General features: G+C 36.3%; 1 protein-coding gene across 2 annotated transcripts in view; it reads right to left on the reverse strand.

Moving 5' to 3' along the window:
* Window positions 1-21,924, reverse strand: part of RSF1 (remodeling and spacing factor 1) — a 182,439-nt gene that overhangs the window by 129,275 nt on the left and 31,240 nt on the right. For both annotated transcript variants that reach the window (XM_082343286.1, XM_082343287.1), the window contains one exon: window positions 9,325-9,416. In XM_082343286.1, the coding sequence (XP_082199412.1) occupies window positions 9,325-9,416 (92 nt within the window). Of the gene's footprint in view, window positions 1-9,324; window positions 9,417-21,924 lie in introns of those variants that run through there.

Genomic DNA, 21,924 nt, shown 5'->3' on the forward strand with positions numbered 1-21,924 from the left:
GCCATAAAAAGACACGAAACTGAGTTATTTGTAGTGAAGTGGATGGACCTAGAGTCTGTCATACAGAGTGAAGTTCAGTCAGAAAGAGAAAAACAAATACCGTATGGTAACACATATATATGGAATCTAAAAAAAAATGGTTCTGATGAAACTAGGGGCAGGGCAGGAATAAAGACACAGACGTAGAGAATGGACCTGAGGACACGCGGAGGGGGAAGGGTAAGCTGGGATGAAGTGAGAGAGTGGCATGGACATATATACACTACCAAGCGTAAAATAGATAGCTAGTGGGAAGCAGCTGCATAGCACAGGGAGATCAGCTCGGTGCTTTGCGACCACCTAGAGGAGTGGGATAGGGAGGGTCGGAGGGAGACGCAAGAGGGAGGGGATATGGGGATATACGTACGCATATAGCTGATTCACTTTGTTATACATCAGAAACTAACGCAACACTGTAAAGCAATTATACTCCAATAAAGATGCTTAAAAAAAAAAGTACTCTCAGAAGAACTAAAATAATAGGCGCTAAAAATTGGTATCTCATAATAGTATCCTTTTAACATGCTTGAGTACCTACAATTAGCAAGGCATAATATTAGATGAAAACACTGAAAAATATGCACACTTCCCTGATTTCAAAGAACTTGCATTTTAATGTGTGTGGGGGGGTGTGGAGCAGGAGCAGGGGAACAGCGAGCAGACAGAGACACACCCACAGACATACATACATACACAAACACACTCATGTGGCTGGCTTCTGCTATGAGAGTGTTCATTCATTTATCCAATTATTGATTCAACAAATATTGACTGAGCAATCGCTATGTGTTAGGCACTGGTTCAGGTGCTAAGAATATAGTAGAGATTGATAAAAATCCTTGCCCTCACTGAGATTTGGTTTTTGTGGAGGAGACAGACTTAAATAATAAACTTGGGATTTTTCGTTCTATGAATGAAATAAAACGAGGTGATAAGATGAGATTGAAGGGCAAGGCCTACTTTAGTTATACACAAAAAAGCAAGGAGCAAGAAACAGCATGACCATTCTGGAAACCAAAAGTATTTCCTCATGGTAGAACTACTGTACTGTATATACTACCACACAGTACATACTGATGTGGTAAAGAGAATAGCAAGAAAAGAATCCAGAGAAAAAATACCAAGGACCATCACATAAAAAACTTTGTTCCCATGTTAAAAAATGTATTTTCCATTCAAAAGACAACAAGGAGTCATAGTTAAGGGCTTAAAACAGAAGAGAAAGATCATTCAGATTTTCGCTTTACCATTTTCACTGTGGTAACTGAAATAGACATGGAAACCAATCTGCAGCTCCCACATTAATCCAGGTGAGAGACAATGACTGCAAGCAGGGTAGAAACAAAGAGGGTTGAGTATACTGAGTTGAGAGAGATTTAGAAGGCTAAATCAAACAGGGCTTGGTTGATGTGAAGTCCAGAATGACCAGCAGCTCTGAATATATAATAGTACCATTTAGCAAGTCAAGGAACAATAAACTCTAGACTATTAAAAAAAATATACTATAAAAGTAGCAGATCTATCCAAGTTCTGGTTCTCTTTTACTAACTTGGATACATGGCCAAGAATAAGTTATCTCTCTTTGGTTCTTAATATCTTCATCTGTTAAAATGAACAGTTCAGAGAGAGAGGCCAAGATTTAGTCTGGGAAATGAAAAAGGAATCAAGGATGATACTTAGATTTCTGGTTTGAGAAAGTACGTGGTATTGATTCTATTTAACCAAGTGTATCAGTCAGGATACTAGGGTTATGCTGCAGTAACAAAGGACCCCCAAATCTCAATGATTTACAACAATGGGTGGCAAACTCTGGCCCACAGACTGAGTGCTTGTTTTTGTAGATAAAGTTTTACTGCAACACAGCCATATCCATTTATTTAGAAATTGTAGTTGTGAAAGAGAATATAAGGACCACAAGCCTAAAATATTTACAATCTTACCCTTTAAGAAATAGTTTGCTGAACACCTAGGTTTACAGCAACAAAGTTTATTCCTGGGCTACACTGTACCTTGATAACAGGTTGGTAGTGGCTCTGCTGCACATTATCTTCACCCCCAAATGAGCAGCATTTATCTAGAAAATTATCAGTCATCATAGCAAAGGGATAAAGCACATGGAGAATATACATTACTCTTAAAGCTTTTTCCCGAAAGTGTAACTAACATACCACTTTTCCTTCATTTCACCGACCAAAGCCAAATCACATGACCATGCCTGAATTTACCAGCAGGGGGATGTATAGTCCTCCCAAAGGGAAGGGAACCAAATATTTTTCACACAAATCTGGCCACCCTGTTCCATTTTCCTGAGTTTGTGGCCACTAAAGAAGACCTGACGTTTTCTAACCTCTTTTACGAATAGGTATAACCATGTGACTGTGTTGTTTCTAATGGAATAACAGAAGTAACATATGCAACTTCTGCTTCACTTATTAAAAGAAAACTGCATGCCCTGAACTTACTTTCTTTCTCCTTTCTGAGGATGAAGTACGTTGTACAACACAGAAAAGCAAAATGTCCTAGGGTACAACAGTGAAATAAAAGAAACCTGGGTCTCTGAATAACCTCATGGAACACAACTGTCTCAAGAGTCTAGACCAGTCATTGTTATGATAGAGAGAAATAAACTTACTGCTTTTTTTTTTTTTCCTTTTTGGCCGCGCTATATGGCATGCAGGATCTTAGTTCCCCGACCACGGATCAAACCTGTGGCCCCTGCATTGGGAGCTCAGAGTCTTAACCACTGGACCACCTGGGAAGTCCCAAGTTATTGCTTATTTAAGCAATTATATTTTGGAATAATTTTGTTACAGAAGTTTAGTCTCTACACTGACACAGATTCACTTTATTTTTTGAGTAAAGATGTTCACTATGTAATTGAGTATACTGGCCTTGGAACTAAGAAGATTCAGGATGAAAATATGACTCATTGGCATATGGGGTTTAAAGCCATGGGAATAAATAAGATCATCCACAGAGAGTATATAAAATGAGACTAGAGGAGGGTCTAAAACAAAACTCTGTAGTACAAAAACCTTCAGGAGCTTAGATAAAAAGAAAGATCTGGCAAAGGAGACTACTAGGGATAGAAAGAAAACCAGGGAAGTACTGTAGGAAAGAAGGCAAAAGAAGAATGTCTGAAGGAAAGAACATGTAGAGAAACTGGGAAGATATGTAATAAATAGTGTCACTTGAATTTAGTAATAAGGGACACTGTTCAAACGCTTGAACTGAAAAAGAAATTTTACTGGAATGGAATTATGCAGAGGAGGAAATTTTCAATGGACTAAGGAGTGAATGGGAGGTAAAGAAACAGACTAGCAAATAAAGAAAATTATTTCAAGAGGTTTGTAAGATAGATAGCTTCTTCGTGGCCCATAATGATCTTCACCTCCTGGTATTCATTCCCCTTATGTCGCTCCCTCCCTTGTTCCTTCACCCCACCCCCTTTTGTTATGAGCCAAATCTAGTGATTTCATTCTAACAAACAAAACATGGCAAAGGTGATAGTACGTCATTTCCAAGATCTGGCTACAAAAAGACCATGAGTTCCATCTCAGGCACTGTCTCACTCACTGGCTCTGTTGCAATATTTTAAGCTGCCTTATGAAGAAGCCATGACAAGGAACCCAATCTTGTCAACAGCTATGTGACTGAGCTTGGAAGTGGATCCTCTTCCAGTTGAGCCTTCAGAGAAAACTGCAAGGCAAGCTGACAGCTTGACTACATACAGCCTAATGACAGACACTGAGCCAGATTCCTAACACACAAAAATTATGAGATAATAAATGTTTGAAGTTCATTGGTTTAAGCTGCTTAGTTTGGGGGTAAGTTGCCATGAAAGCAATAGATAACTAATATAAAGGGGAAGAGCAGATGTGGCAGCTGAAGGGAAATAAAGAGTTAATGGAGAGTTTATAGTTCTTTACTAAAATAGTAGAGACTTTAGCATATCAAAAAAGATAAGGGAAAAATACATATTTATACATAAGAGTGTATTTACAGGGCAGTGAATGTCTTAAAAAACAGGAAAAAAAGGACTAAATATACATATGAAGTTATCATATCTCTATAAATATCTAAGTAGAAAAATTATTTTTTAATATTGAAGAAGGATATAATATATGTTAAATAAGGGCAAAAAAAGTCTCAACAAAACTAGAGGGATCAAAATCAAACAAAGTATGTTCTCCTACACAATGGAATGAAATTAGAAATCAAAAACAGGAAAAAAATTGGTGAAATTCACAAACATGTGGAAACAACACACTACTAAATAACCAACGGGTCAAAAAAGAAATCACAAGGGGAAAGAGAAAATACTTAGAAATGAATGAAAACAAAAGAGAACATACTAATTTATGAAATGTAACTTAGCAGGGATTAGATGGAATAGCTGAAAATGCCTATATTGAAAAAGAGGAATACCTCAAATTAATAAACTAAACTTCCACGTTAAAAAAGAAGAGCAGGGACTTCCCTGGTGGCGCAGTGGTTAAGAGTCCACCTGCCAATGCTGGGGACACAGGTTAGAGCCCTGGTCCGGGAAGATCCCACATGTCGCAGAGCAACTAAGCCGGTGCGCCACAACTACTCAGCCCGCACTCTAGAGCCCGCGAGCCACAACTACTGAAGCCTACGCGCCTAGAGCCCCGTGCTCTGCAACAAGAAAAGCCACCGTGATGAGAAGCCTGCACACCACAACGAAGAGTAGCCCCCACTCACTGCACTAGAGAAAGCCAGTGCAGAGCAACAAAGACCCAATGTGGCCAAAAAACATTAATTAATTAATTTTAAAAAAGAAAAACAGAAATTCAATTAAACCACAAGTTGGTCCTTAAAAAGATAAAATTTTACAATCCTCTAACTAGACTGACCAGGAAAAAAGAGAACACTAAATCAGTAAAATGAGGAAAGAAAGAAGGAACATTACTACTGACTTTGCAGAAGTAAAAAGAATTATAAGTGAATACTATGAACAACTGTATGCCAATAAATTAGATAAGCTAATAAAATGGACAATTTCCTAGAAAGGCACAAACTACTGAACTTGACACAAGAAGAAACACAAATCTGAATAAATCAATGACAATTAAAGAGACTGAATAAACAAACAAACAAAAAATTTTCAACAAAGAAAAGCCCAGGTGCACCTGGCTTCCCTGCTAAATTCTAATAAATATCTCACAAACACTTGCAAAAAAATAAAAGCAGAGGAAACACTTCTCAATTCAACATATGAGGCCAGCATTACCCAGATACCAAAACCAGACAAAGACACCTCAAGAAAAAAAAAAAAAAAATACAGATATCCCTTATGAACGTAGGCACAAAAATCCTCAAAAATAAATTAACAAACCAAATCTAGCAACAGATAAAAATGATTACGAACCATGACCAAGTGGGATTGGTTACAGGCTTGCAAGGTTTCAACATATGAAAATTAATCAATGTAATACACCACATTAATAGAATAAAGGAGAAAATTCACGTGGTTAACTCAATAGATGCAGAAAAAACATCTGACAAAATCCAACAGCTTTCATGATAAAAATACTAAACAAACTAGGAAAAGAAGAGAATTTCCTCAACCTGATAAAGGACGTCAATGAAAAACCCTCAAATAACACCATACTAAAAGTTGAAAGGCTGAAAACTTTCCCCCTAGGATCAGGAACATGACAAGGATGTCTGCTCTCACCATTTCTATTCAACAGTTTACCAGAGGTTCCAGTAGAGCAATTATGCAAGAAAAAGAAATAAAGGGTATCCAAATTGAAAAGGGGGAAGTAAACCTATCTATGTTTGCAGATGACATAATCTTGTACATAGAAAATCTTAAGAATTCACAAAAAAAGCTATTTGAGCTAATAATGAGTTTGGCAAAGTTGCAACATACAAGATCAACATACAATCATTAGTCATATTACTACACAATAGCAATGAATGATATGAAAATGAAATTAAGAAAATTCCATTTACAATACCATCAAAAACAGCAACATACTAAGGAATAAACTGAAGAAAAGTATAAGACCAGAGTCAGAAAACTACAAAACATTTTTGAAAGGAATTAAAGACCTACATATTTTGAAAGACATCCCGTTTTCATGGATCAGAAAACTTACTACTGTTAAGAAGCCAACACTCCCCAAATTTATCTATAGATTATATACAATCCCTATGCAAATCCTAACTGGCATTTTTGCAGATACTGATAAGCTGATTCTCAAACTCGTAAGGAAATGAAAGTGATGCAGAACAGCCAAAACAATTTTGGAAAAGATGAACTATTTCAAAATTTACCACAAAGCTGCAGTAATCAAGACTATATGGTACTAGCATAAATAACAACATGTAAGTCAACAGAATGAAAACTTCAGAAATAAACTCTCACATTTATGGTCAATTGACTTTCTACAAGGAGGTCAAGGCAATCCAGTGGGGGAAAGAATAATTTTTTTTTACAAATGGTAATAGAACAAATGGATATCTATGTGCAAAGAATATAGTTGGACTCCTATCTGAGAGTATATTCAAAAATTAAATGGGTTATAGATCTAAATTTAAGAACTAAAACTACAAACTCTTAAAACAAAATATAGGATTAAATCTTCATGACCTGGCTTGGGCAATGGTTTCTTATATATGACAAAAAAGCACTAGCCACATTAGAAAAATATTGGACTTAATCAAAATGAAAACTTCTATGCATCAAAAGATATTACAGAGAAACTGAAAAGACAACACACATAATGGGAGAAAATATTTGCAAACCATATATCTGGTAAGGGTCTAGTATGCAGAATATATAAAAAACTTTAAAAACTCAAAAACAAGAAGACAACCAATTAAAAAATGGACAAGGATGTGAACAGACATTTTTCCAAAGACGATACAAAGTCCAACAAGCCCACGAGAAGAAGGTTCAACATCCTTTAAACATAAGGAAAATGCAAATCAAAACCATAATGAGATAGTACTTCATCCCCATTGGGAGGGCTAAAATCAATCAGTCAATAATAAGTGTTGGTAAGGTGGGATGTGGAAAAGTTGGAACCCTCATAGGTTCCTAGGGGAAATATAAAACGTTGGAGCTGTTTTGGAAACAGTCTGGCAGTTCCTCAAAAAGTTAAACAAAGAATTACCATATAACCCAGCAATTCTACCCTAAATATATACTCAAAAAATTGAATCACCTGTCTACCCAAAAATCTGTACACAAATGTTCATAGCAATACTATTTGTAATACCCAAAAGGTGGAAACAAGGCAAATATCATAAACTGATAAGCAGATAAATAAAATGTAATATTATCCACACAAGGGAATATTATTCAAGCATAAAAACAAACAAAGTTCTGATACATGCTACAACACAGATGAACCTTGAAAATATTATGCTAAGTGAAAGAAGCCAGACACAAAGGCTACAAATTGTGATTCCATTTATATGAAACCTCCATAATAGGCAAATCCATAGAGTCAGAAAACAGATCAGTGGTTGCTAAGGACTGGGGGACTGGGGGAAAGGGAAGTAATTGCTAATGGGTATGAGGTTTCTTCTGGGGGCGATGAAGATGTTCTGGTTTGGATACTGGTGATGGTTGCACAACCTTGTGAATATACTAAAAACACTGAATTGTACATTTTCAAAGGGCAAATGTTATGTTATGTGAATGTATCTCAATTCAAAAATACTGAGCTAGAACCTGTAGTTATGACCATAAAACTGAAGGGGTTTATAAAATCATCTTGTCTCAATTCTCACATTTTATAAAGAAACTGAGATACAAGGGGGCAAAAGCAGATTATCCATGGACCCAAATTTTGTTAACAGTAGAGTTGAGATTAGTATACAAGATATTTCTACCTCAGTTCTCAGAACATATAAAAAACAAACAAACCCACTTTAATAAACAGATTTACAAACAACTACACCCTTTAAAATGTTATGTTAAAAACTACTGTCTTGAAATTCCAGCATCTCTTTTTAAGGTCCAGACCTAGATTGTTAATAAATACTTTGTTAAAGGCAAAGCAGCAACTTCACTGGTATCCACCCCCCGCCCCACTGGTATTTTTAAAAGGACTTTAAACAGTTAAAAATTTGCTCATTTATTATCCACAGTTTAATACAGTTCAGAGATTTAATTAAATATTAGTTAATCAAGGCTTTTAGAAAATCACACAGCATCAGATTTTTGAAATGCTGAGCCAAATTTCCAGGGCTTCAATTGTGCAAAAATATTGAAATGTATCTCATATCGGGCTTTTCAAAAGTTAAGACACTCCTACCACTTGCTGAGCATTCAGGTCTATGCCTCCTCTCCCTGAATCTGGGGAGAACTGTGGTTGCTTCAACCAACAGAGTACAGTGAAAGTGACCTTTCCAAATTCCCAACCCAGAGAGTCACTGAGCTGATTAAAATGATTATTGTTTTATGTCACTTAGAGTGGTGTGTTACACAGCAAAGATGACTGGAACAGCACATGTGATTTTTTATGATAAGAACAAGCAACTCTTGTTCCCTGGTGGTTCCTCTTTTCATAGCACTCTACAATCATATACACACCCTTGCAAAAGCAGATATGAAAATACATGTATACATAAACATACATTTTTAAAAAGACGATAAGAAAATTACACAGTTTTTCAATCGCCTAAAAATATAACCTAATATTCTAGTATGTTAGAGTTCAAAATATCACCCCCGATCTCAAAAGTTCGGATGCAATTCCATCCAGACAATTTTTCCTGAATGGTCGTGCCCTTAATAGGGTTTATCCTAAAGCAATCATTTTCTGATTACCCAGGTCGTTCTCATTAAGGATAGGTTTGGCCTACTGTTAACTTAGAAGCCTTCCATACTGACCTAAAGGTCTTTGGACATTTTACTTTTTAAGTAAAAGACAAATTTTGGCTCTGTCTACACATAGTATGTGATCTCAAAGAAAAATGACAGCTTTGTTGGGTCTTATCTGTATCTTAATTGAGTTGATCAGGACGATTTTAAGAAATCATGAAAGAAACTGAGAGAAAACATGAAAAGTCCTGAGCACAGTGTTTGGTACAAAAGATAACACCTCTGAAATCTACCTTTGGGACTCTAGACTATTGCTTAGTAGCTGCAAAAAAGAATCACATACCAGTAGTAATCATATAGATTTCTGAGTCATATTTTGCAACTTTTAGGAGACCATTTTAAAAATCAGAGCATATTATGAAACATAACATCGATTTATGCTAGATAGAATATAGAGAAGGTGATTTACAAATATTTACCTTGATCAAATATTTTTCCCATCTATCTGCTGTAACAGATTTGCCAATCTTCCTCATCAACTTCAAATGGAGCTCCACCAATTCTTTAGGTACTTAAAAGGAAGAAAAAATACTGTTAGCCAGCAAAATAAAACATTTGTAAACATTTAGGATCATAGAAAAAGAACTTTCTCCAATGCTGAATACTTTTTCAAAATAGATGTTGATTTAGTTATCTTTTAGAACTCTGAATCAGAAAAGACTAAACTAGGGCAAGAAATAACTGAAAACTACTTTTTTAAACATGAACAAGAATATTATGTTTTCTTTCAAAACATCAACAATTAAGAGTGAACTCAAATGTAAACTGTAGACTTTTGGGTGATAATAATGTGTCAATGTAGGTTCATCAATTTCAACAAATGTACCATAGTAGTGTGGGATGTGGACAGTGAGAGAGGTTGTACAAGTGTGGAGAAAGAGGGTATATGTGAACTCTCTATACTTTGTGCTCAATTTTTTTTGTGAATCTAAAACTGCTCTAAAAAATAAAGTCTATAAAAAATACCATAAAGTAAAAGCACTTAACTATACAACTAAAATTTCTACTGTGTTTCTCATACCACATATTTGGTTTCTTGACTGAGATTGCAAGACCAAGACACAGATTCACAGAATTAGAAAGGAATCAACGAATATAAATTCCAAATTGACAGATATCTCAGAAACAGAGTCTAAGTGGTTTTCAAGCTGCTGAAGAAAACTACTCTTCTGATCTATCCGTTCTCTAGTGTGCTGAACTCCTCTACAGCATCCCTGTAAGTCTCTGCTTGACAACCTACAGGGACAGAAAATTTACTTAACCTTCCAAAATTCTAATTATTAGAAAGTTACCCTTATACAAAGTAAAAAATCTGCCTCCCTACACCTTCCTCCCCTGTTTCTTGCTCTTATTCTCTAGTTTCAAAGAAAATACTTTCAATCCCTCTTTTATTGGAACCTTCAAATATTTGAAGACAGCTGTATCTTCCCTCAAGTTTTCTCTTCCAACTGTAAACAACCAGAGTTCCTCCAAATATCCCTTGGGCATCATCTGATTATATGGTATAACTGTATTAATTAGACCGGAGGGAAATAAAGGACACACACATTTAGCATTTCCCAAATACTAAATACTGCTAGTAACCTAAGAGAAATTACATTTACACTATCTAAAAAGTTTCCATAATCAAATACATTAGGAAAATATATATTTATTTTTACCACAGAGCTTCCTGAAGCCTTAATTGATTAGTCTTATATAAATAGTCTTATATCCCTATCTTGGATATAATCTGCAGCATTCCCTAATATATTTGATCATGGAATCTTTTTCTGTGAAACACACAATACCTTGTAGTATACAAGTGCTCTGAAGTACAGGTTGGGAAGTGATGGACTAATTTTTTTTATTCATTCTTTCAGATTCTTTACTCTCCACTAAAGCCACTTCTAACTTGAAATGACCCTGAAGCATAAAAACATTTCACCATTCAACAAATTTCTGTGGGCCCACTATTAGTAAGCAAGAAATAGCCTCTACCTTTAATGAGCCTACTTAAGGGAGTCTTCTCTGGGGCGGGGAGGGGGACGGTAAATGGTGGGTGAGTTGGAGGTAAAGGAAAGAAGCACGGGAGGGATGATTACAGACGAGTAAACAAACAATTAAACTAAGCCAAGACCAGAATACATGGGATTGAGGGTGGAGTGGAGAAAAGGGGGAAAGGACACTGCTTATGAAAGTAACAGCAGATACAAAAGGCTGAAAAACAAAGTGAGCATGGAACTGGGAGCACTCAGAAAAGGGGTATGATCATGAAAAATCTTGTAAGAACAGGCTACAAAGTTTACATTTTATTAAAAAGTTTAAGCAAGAGAGTGCTCTATAATTTAGAAAGATCTCAAAAACTGAACTGTAGGAAAACAGCTTTTATTTGCTTATTTGTTTTAGGAGGTAGTGTGCAGGGTAGAGACTAGATATAAATTCAGGAAAATATCAATCCAGAAAGATGGGAGTAACATGAACTAAGGCAGAGGTGGTACCAAGAGAAGTGGGGAGATTTGAGTTATGTTTAGGAAACAAATAATAAAACTTAGGGACTGACTGACTGAGCAAAGTGAAAGCATCAAGAAAAACTGAGGCACTGACGTAGGCAACTGAGTAGATGCCAATGACAATACATCAGGAAGAAAAAGACCTGGGCTCAGTTCTCAGCTCTACTACTTAAGACAAGGAGACCATGATTCTGGTCAAGTTCTTTAAACAATGACTCTCAAATTCCTCGTCTGCAATAAAGGGTTGAACTGGCTATCTTACAGTTTTAAAAACAGAAAACATTATACAGGGCTTCCCTGGTGGCGCAGTGGTTAAGAATCCACCTGCCAATGCAGGGGACACGGGTTCGAGCCCTGGTCCAGGAAGATCCCACATGCTGCAGAGCAACTAAGCCCATGCGCCACAACTACTGAGCCTGTGCTCTAGAGCCCACAAGCCACAACTACTCAGCCCGCGTGCCTAGAGCCCCTGCTCCACAACAAGAAAAGCCACCGCAATGAGAACCCTGCACACCACAACAAAGAGTAGCCCCTGCTCGCCGCAACTAGAGAAAGCCGACACGCAGCAACAAAGACCCAATGCAGCCAAAAATATATAAATTAATAATAATAAAAAAAGAAAACATTATACAAAACTAAAATACCTTTATTTTCACTTCTGTCACAACATTTGGGGAACCAAGGTCACTTTCAATTTCTCCTTTTTCCTTTTCCCCAAACACAGTAGTCTTAATGATTCTACCTTCCTACATCTCAAACCTGCTCCCTATCTCCCCCAATTTCTCTATGATATCATTGCACCTTCTCACTTCTCTCAAAACAGGTATGGATACTCTCCTGTAACCAAACCAATCTTTAAAAAAAAAAAAATACTGCTTTCATGTCACTTCCCAGTTCATAAATATCTTTGATGGCTCCTAAATACTTATATAAACTCATCTAGATTCCTTACCCTAGCCAAAGAGTCCCAATATTCAGTTTCAACCTAACTCTCCAATCCTTCCCTCTTACTCCTGCACTGAAATGCTTGATTCAAGCCATTCTGGCCTGTTCACTATCCCCTAAGCATACCCAGTATACAACCTTTCTGGGCTTTTATTCAAGCGCTCCAGTTTACTGTTTTCTGCCACTTGAATCATATTCATCTCTTAATGTCTGGTCAATAAAAGCCCTAAAAGTCTCTGAGATGGCTTTCCAATGATTCCAGCAACATCTTTGTCCTTGGAATGGCCAAAGTATTCATATTATCTGCATCACTCATTTATCAGTTAGGTAAAACCTCTGCACCTGTGTTTTATGCATATCCTCCACATCACAGACAAATGAAATCACAAAAAGTATTGATGCAATTGGTACTATTTTTAAAAATCCAAGAGGACAAAAGTAAATATATGCAATAAATATGTTTTTCATCCCACTTTGCAAATATAGTCATTCTTGATTTAGGCATGTAGAAGTAGATTTCCTTATTAGAGTATTGGCTCTTACACAGTACTATCCAATAAAAATATAAAATGAGCCACATAATTTCAAATTTTCTAGTAGTTCATTCATAAAAGTAAAAAAAAAAAAGGTCAAAATTAATTTTAACAATTTATGTTATTTAGCACTATATATCTCAATGTTATTTCAAACATACTATCAGCATTTAAAATTTCAGACTTTTATATTTTTTAGACATTTTACTTATTTTTTAAATTTATACCTCAATTAAAATTATACATCATTGACCTATGACAGTATTACTTTCAGGTGTACAACATAATGATTTAGTATTTGTATACACTGCAAAATGATCACCACAATAAGTCTAGTTAACACCCACCACCATACATAGTTAAAAAATTTTTTTCTTATGAGAACTTTTAAGATCTCCTTGATTAGCAACTTTCAAATATGCCATACACTATTATTAACTGCAGTCACCATTCTGTATATTACCTCCCTTTATAACTGAAAGTTTGTACCTTTTGACCGTCTTCATCCACTGTACACTTTTTGGGTGATACTTAGTATTCAAAATATATCATTTTACCCTTACAGCATATCTCAATTCACCCTAGCCATATTTCAAGTGCTCAAGAGCCACATATGGCTACTGGCTACTGGCTACTGTACTGGATCACACACAGCTAGCACATTTAAAACTAAAATTTAGAACCCACAATTTACTAACAATTTACTTAATTTTTTTTTTTTTTGGTGATACAACTGACATATAACACTGTATTTAGTTTCAGGTGTACAACATAATTACTTGATATTTGTAAATACTGCAAAATGATCACCACAATATGCCTAGTTAACATCCAATTTCCTTATTTTTTTTGTTACAAATAGAACTGACAGGCTAATAACCTTATGGACACTTGTAGCTCTTAATATCTTGCCAGTCAATAAGAAACAGATAAAAACTTCAATAGAAAAGTTAAATTGAAAATATTACAATTCCCATACTTTACATTCTCTAAAACAGTGCTGTCTATATCTGCACTTTTCAAAACAGTAGCCATTAGCTACATGTGACTATTTAGCACTTGATATGTGGCCAATAAAACTAAGGAACTAGACTTTTAATTTTACTAATCTTTAATTAACTTAAACAGCCACATGTGGCAAGTGGCTAGGGTTTGGGGCAGTGCAGCTATAAAACATCAATCATATTTTTAAAACACATGATCATTTTCTATGACACGCACTGACGATCTATAAATTCACTTATTTATCACCTGGAACATTTCCTAAATAATTTCATTTTGAGAACATTAGGTAATTATTAACTTCCTTCTAAGAATTATCTATTAACCAACTTCATGTCATTCTGAAAATTACAGGTTTTGTCCCAATTGAACCAAGATCTCTACCTTTTCACATGACAGATTTGATATATAACCTTTAACAGACCCGTTTCTTTCAAAAGGCCTCAAGAAGGTGAAAGATTCTGAAGCAGAAGAAAAGGTCAGGTGCTCTGTGAATTCATGAAGGGCCTGCCAAAATGATGCAGGTATGAAACAGCAGTAAGTGGTAGGATCCCAGAATGTATTACTGATCCAATCACCCAAAGATGTTCTATAGTTTTACATTTTTCTAAGCATCTTTCCAGCACCAAGCCTTAAGAATGCTGCTGCCTCCGCAATTCTAGTTTTATTACGTACAATTCTGCTTTTTTAATGGTAGAAATTTACAGCTGCTCATAATAACTAAATGACATAATTCCTCTCATTTCTCAATGAAGTCTTTTACTTAAACTTCCTCTATGGTTGTAAGCAGAGATACACTTAGAATCACAAAACAGTTGATTTTATGTAGGCCACTGATAAAAGAACACTGATTTCAGATACAGGGATTTAAGTATAAGCTTACAAAAAGCTTTTACTTACTGTCAGTTTTTACAAACTCTGTTGGGGGAGCACAGTTTTAACCATAATGACACTGGTCCCACAGTCCACTTGATCCTTGAAATAACTATTATGTTTTTATAAACCTTATTGGCAAAAAGTTCATTTAATCAATCATCTTAAGTTTTCAGAAAAGCAAAAAAAAAAAAAAAAAAAAGGCTCAAGACTATGAACTATAACTTAGGTCATTATCTGAAAAGGTATAGTTTACAGATGCGAGATGCCAGGTAAGTGTAATATAAATCACTAAGCTCAACTTTCCATTATTACCATAATGGAAAAAAAAAATCCAAGAATAGGTGTTATGTAAGCAGGCAAACCAAGAGGTTTCTAATGCTCCATTTAGGTTTTGGGTTTCATTTAGAATCATACTGCTATTCCCATATAGGTAAAGAAACACACCAAACATGTCTCAGATTATTTCAGAACCAAAGCCGTGAAAACAACTCTGCTACAAAGAAAGTAATCAGTGTACTACTATAAACATCAGTATGGCTGGAGGCTCTAATAACCAGCATTCAGCACCTCTTCCTGAAGGAGAAGGTAGATGTTTATGGGGAGGAAAGACCTCTAGGTAAGATGATGTGAGCCACCCTCACATCAGTCAGTCTTTAAAGGGTTACTCTTTCCTTATATGTACTTGACAAACAGCATCCTGGCAGAGGGAATCTGAGGTACTTGAGGCAATGGCTTCCAATAACATACGCCTCCAACTCTAATCAGATAATTCTATTTCCCTTCTCTCTTTTCTCTCCACTCAATTTAATAATCATGGGGGGTGGGGGGATGGGTAGGGAAGGAAGGAAAGAGAGACCCAAAACAAGTTTTAAAAGAAAGAAATAATGATATCATAGTATTTAAGGAAGAGGAGGGATCTTTTCCTCCAATAATTTTAAATCTAGTGAAAGGTTGAAAGACTAGTACACCCTTCACCTAAATGCACCAACTGCTAACATTTTAGGTAAACGTTTTTATACAGGATAAAACCATCAGCGAAAGGCTCTCTAATAAAAAAAAGAAGGAAAAGCAGCAGCCAACCAAGCCAAGGAAGGGAAGAACATGCCAGGCACAAGGAAATGCCTGTAGAGAAGACCTGAAGCAGCTAAAAGCTTCCAGTGTGTCAGGAAAGAGAAAATGGTAAAAGATGCCACTGAAGAAGTAAGCAAAGGTCATATCTTATAAAGCCTTGAGGTCCGTGTAAAGAGTTCTGATTATATTTTGAGTGTAATGAGAAATCAAGGGAGGAATTTAGGAAAGTTTCCTGATCTAAGTTTTTAAAAGATCATTCTGTGTCTAGGATCTGCTTCATAACAACCTAAGCAGCAGAGGACAGATGAAGTTACAGATGAAACAAAATTACAAAATTTCACTGAACCTAGGTGATGAGCATGTGAAACTTCATTATACAACTTTCTAATTTTGTATAAGTGGGGAATACGACTAGACTAACTAGGAGGCTAGTGCCATACTTCAGGCAAGAGATAATGATGGCTTGGACTAAGGTGGGAGCAGTGGAGATTTAGAGAAGTACCCTCAAGGAAAACTGCAAAATCTAGAAAATTTCAAAATTTTTAAAATATTTTCTAACAAGCACCTTCACCAATCTTAATCTGAGAAAGTAACTACTATATATATCTGTCTTCTATGTGATTCCTATTGATTTGTTCATTTTTAAAAGCAGAAACCACGACTTTTTGCTTGATTAGTCATGATTTAGAAAGGCAACATATACACAGACATTTAATAATAAAGTTAAATAAATTTATGTGTACCATGTCTTATTTCTCATACTCTTCATCATTTCAAATGTTCATATTGCACTTAAAAGCCTGCACTTAGGGCTTCCCTGGTGGCGCAGTGGTTGAGAATCTGCCTGCTAATGCAGGGGACACGGGTTCGAGCCCTGGTCTGGGAAGATCCCACATGCCGCGGAGCGACTGGGCCCGTGAGCCACAATTACTGAGCCTGCGCGTCTGGAGCCTGTGCTCCACAACAAGAGAGGCCGCGATAATGAGAGGTCCGCGCACCGCGATGAAGAGTGGCCCCCACTTGCCGCAACTAGAGAAAGCCCTCGCACAGAAACGAAGACCCAACACAGCCATAAATAATAAATAAATAAATAAAAATTAAAAAAAAAAAAGCCTGCACTTAATATTTCAACTAGGTATTCTTTAAAACTGCGTTACATGTATATTATGGAAAGCACTAGAAAGAGTCAAGAGAAAGAGGTGCAAACCTCAATTTTCTTATTCATAAATGGAATTGTACCAGATGATCTAAAGTCTTCCAGCTCTACTATTCAATGTCCAAGTCTAAGTATTGAGGCAGGTATTTATTTGCCTTAGGATAACACAGCAGTCGTCATAGGATTTAGCATTTTTGAACTGAAAGCACACTCTCTGATAAACTAGAAAACTTAGCAACTAAGATGTGATGTCAATTGCTCAAGGTCGAAGAGAGCCCAAGCAAGATCTCAGACCTCTGGCCTTCCAATCCAAGGCTCTTTCTAATGTTTCTTAAAGTATCAAATGGATGGAGGAATAGTTCAGAAGACCTAACTTATGAATCAAGCCACCCTTTCTGCATAGCTCAGTATCTGGGTTTTTATCTTTTACCTTGGGTTGCTCCTGCCTATGCACTGAGGCATTAACCATTTCTAAAATGTAATCCAGCTTTCTGTAACAACAGAAAGACTACTACTACTCCTCCCAATCCATTCTTTCTTTTTTCAACAGCTTTATTGAAAAGTAATTTACATACCATACACTTCATCCTTTTAAAGTATACAAATCAACGGGTTTTGGTATGTTATATGATTAATGTTTAAATTGTGGTAAAATACAAATAACATAAAATTTGTCATCTTAACCATTTTAAGCGTACAATTCAGGGGCATTAATTACATTCACAAAGTTGTGCAACCATGACTGCTGTTGCTGTTTTCCTATCCGTTTTTATAGTTAAAAGTTTTGAAACAGTCACTTCACTTCCAAATTGCTTTCTGGAAAATTTACAATTATAAAAGTAAAGTCCACTACAGTATATATTCTCCGTGGGAGCAATACCGCACCCAAGGGGGCAAAAACTGATCCTTGAGGAAGGCAAAAAATCTCAGATATGGTTTACGGTTCTCAGCAACTTAACCCTATCTGACAAAATCTTACTCCTTAGTATTTAAATTCTCTTGCTAGGGAGAAATTAATTTTAAATTAAAGTTTTCTCTTTAGGAGTGTGATCATGGGAAAAAGAAAAAAAAAAAAAGGTTGAGAAACACTGTGCTTTAGAATTCAAAAGCAAGCATTGTTACTCAAAATGTAAAGCACTATCTTTAGACAATGCTCAACCTGCGAAAGAGGCTGTATCCACTGAAACCAAAGCCAAGATGCAAAATGCCTTGCTACCCCACAAGAACTGATTTTATCCATAATGTTAAACACAATAATGGGAAAAATTATGTTACAATTTTAATATTTAAATAAAGCAGAAAATCAAGCATGGTAGCTAAAAAATTGTTTTAAATTTATCCCCAATGCTGACAATTAAGAGAGAGTAAGAACTAAGTATAAAACAGGAAAAGAGAAAGAAAATAAAGGTAGGCTCTTTGACATCATATAGTCTTAACTACCTTTACAGTCTCACTTTGTAATTACCTATCATCTATCTCCTCTTCTTCCTCTTTGCCACCCTTAGATGTAAGCTCCAAGAAGGTAAGGGTCAGATCTATCTGCCTTTTTCATCATTGTAGTCCCTCCACCAAGCACAGTTCCTGGCTCATTCAACTATTTGATGAACTAGAATAGGGACAAGAAAATAAAGGAGAAGGAAAGCAACAGGGAGAGATGGAGTGAGGAAATTTTAAAAGTTCTCAGACAGCTAGAAAAAAAGAAAGTTCCTTTAGGTGTGAAAGAAAAATTATCTGAATAGTATGTAGGAAAGTGATGAGGGAGATGAGATGAAAAAGATGGCAAAAGTGGCTTTAGAATTTCAGTTCACTAACCCAAGACAACTTATTGGCAGGGTTTTATTTCCCCTTTTCTCTCCCTTTTGAGGGAAGGGATGGAAGATGTGAATGCTCCCATGGACATTTGTATACAGGAGTCAATAATGAAGTCCACAAGTTTAATTAAATAAATACCTATATAGTGATTTCCTAACACCAGACCTCTATAAAGTGCCAGATTTCTATCCCCATCATGTATGTTCCGCAGTATTTAAAAACTTAAAAGCACACTAAAAGATGCCTATATGACTCAATACCATGATTTTAGGTGTTAGGAAATCAGTTTGCTGTTTCTTTTAAAGACCATTCTGCAGATCTATGAACTTAAATTAAAAGAACTCTATTTCTTGGGACTTCCCTGGTGGCGTAGTGGTTAAGAATCCGCCTGCCAATGCAGGCAACACAGGTTCGAGCCCTGGTCCGGGAAGATCCCACATACCGCAGAGCAAGTAAGCCCGTGTGCCACAACTACTGAGCCTGCGTGCCCTGGAGCCCATGCTCCACAACAAGAGAAGCCACCACAATGAGAAGCCCACACACCACAACGAAGAGTAGCCCCTGCTCACTGCAACTAGAGAAGGCCCGTGTGCTGCAAGGAAGACCCAATGCGCCAAAAATAAAATAAATAAGATAAATAAATTTTAAAAAAATAACTATTTCTTTATGAAATTTATGTCATCTTTATTCCTTGCTAACAAGTGATCATGCTTTTCTTTCAACCAACATTCATTTGACAAGCGGAGATAACTATATAAGAAACATACTATGTCATCTTACAGTTTCCTAAAATCTTGGCAGAAAGCATAACAAATGAATTCACTGTAACTTCTACAGTTATTTCAATAAATGAGAAAATGTACATGAAAACACTTTATAAACCATAAAGCAATACACAAACCAAAGTTACTGTTATTCACCACCAGATGGTGATCATGTCTTATTTAAAGCAAATGCTGACACCTTATTCAGGGGCCAGCCAACTGACTATTAAAAATTATTAATAAGCAAACCAGGTTGTCTGAATAAAATACTGGTGATTTAAGTATGTTCAACTGAAACATCAGCAAAACACAATCAATAAAAAACAGGTTCTGCCTGAAGATTTCTAAAGGAGCTGATCTGTTCTTATTAACATTTGATAACTACTGATACAATTTAAAGAAAAAGACAACAGGGCATGTTTTCTGGCAGTCTTATATGGGTTATTTAACCATTCATACCACCTTGATCCACCCTAACGTGTTATTTTAAAGCAAATTCCAGATACCATGATTTCATCCACAAATATTTCACTGTGTATCTCTAAGGGATGAGGACTCTTTAAAAATAAGCATAATAATATTATTACCACCTAAAAACTAATAATTGTTTAATGTCACAGAATTTCCAGTCAATTAAACAATTTAAAAACATTTTCAATTAACCAAGAAATAAAATTGTATTTTTTTGTTACCTCTGTAGCAGATGCTGGCAGCACCTCACCTTTATCCCCTCAGCACTTACGATTCCAGTACAAACCAACCTGCAAGCATGTGCAAGTCTTCACATGAGGGTTTTTTCTGACTACAGGGCAGTGGAGTTAAGCACTCCTGAGGGCATCCCTAAACCAATAACTGACAGAGCTCCTTAACCTCTTTGCTGGGATGAATCTGAGGTATAATCTACACTGTCTTTCAGCTCAACAGAAGATTTAGTCCCAGTAGCCTATAAAGTAACATACTTGAAAACACATCCCATATTGGCATTTTTTCCCCTTTCCAGTATCACTTCCCCTGCCCTTGTCAGTGTTTCCTGGCATCAGTTTCCAAATAAACTATTTGCACTCACATTTCTGTCTCAGGGTCTACTGCCTGGGGAATCCGACATAAGATTATCAATCTCTTAATTTTGAATGAAAGCTATCGCCATCCTAAGAAAATGTAAACACAAACATTTCTGTAAATATGTTCAAAGAGTTTAGAGACAACCCAAAAGACATACAAATATCCCAGTTTAAAGAACCCTTTCTCCTACAGGTTCAGGATAGTCGAGATCTTAATGTGTTCCATTGAGATTGTTCAGTTATGCTGAAATCTAACATCCCCACCCCTTACTCTTCATTGTTGGCGAAGAAGCATCATTATCTCAATCCTCAGTTCTCATGTGCATAAGAATCTAACTGAAAATACACCAACTGTTGGCTTAAGCTCTACACTTTAAAGAAAAAAAAAATGCTCCTAGAAGGAATGGTTTACTAAGACTGGGTCCCTTGAAAAGACACAAAATGTGATATTTATGAGTATTTTCATTTATATATGACTTTCAACGGATTTTGCTGCTGGCCTCAAACAATCCAAGTAAGAGTAAAGGACTTGCGAAGATTTCTTTTGAAAAATCAACTTGGGAGGTGGGGTACTTCCCTGGTGGTCCAGTGGGTAAGAATCGGCGCTCCCAATGTAGGGGGCCGGGGTTCGATCCCTGGTCAGGGAACTAGATCCCACATGTATGTCACAACTAAGAGTCTGCATGCTGCAGCTAAGAAGTCCACAGGCTGCAACTAAGAAGCCCACATACTACAACTAAGAGCCCGCATGCCGCAACTAAACATGCTGCAAGGAAGGTCCCACGTGCCACAACTAAGACCTGGTACAGCCTAAATAAATAAATAAATATTTTTTAAAAAAAAGGAATCAAAAAGAAAAATCAACTTGGGGCGGTCATACTAATAGTATGATAAAGTCGCCTCTAGCTAACACACACTCCTCCTCTACCCTTCTGAAAAAAGTTCTATGCACTCAGTTTCCATTTTCTCACCTGTCCCATTTGCTCCAAACCCACCACAATCTGACTTCCATTAGTTAAATTAAATGGATGCTTTAGTCTTTGTCTTAATTTAGCAGCATATGACAGCAGTGACCACAACTTGGTTTTTGAAACCTGGCCATCCTGTGACACCACTTTTCTGATTTCTCCTCTTATTTCTTTGCCCTGTTTTGGATTCATTTGCAGGCCCACTTCTGCCCTTTCCTTGAAAGCTGGTTCTATTTTAGGATTTCATTTCTTTTGTTCCTAAGACATCTCATCCATCCTTTCATTTCAACTTAAATATGTTGTCTCACTCTACTGGTTATGGATATGTTCAAGTAATAG

The sequence above is a fragment of the Balaenoptera borealis genome (genome assembly GCF_965194805.1).
Source record: "Balaenoptera borealis genome assembly, chromosome: 11".
Lineage (NCBI taxonomy): Eukaryota > Metazoa > Chordata > Mammalia > Artiodactyla > Balaenopteridae > Balaenoptera > Balaenoptera borealis.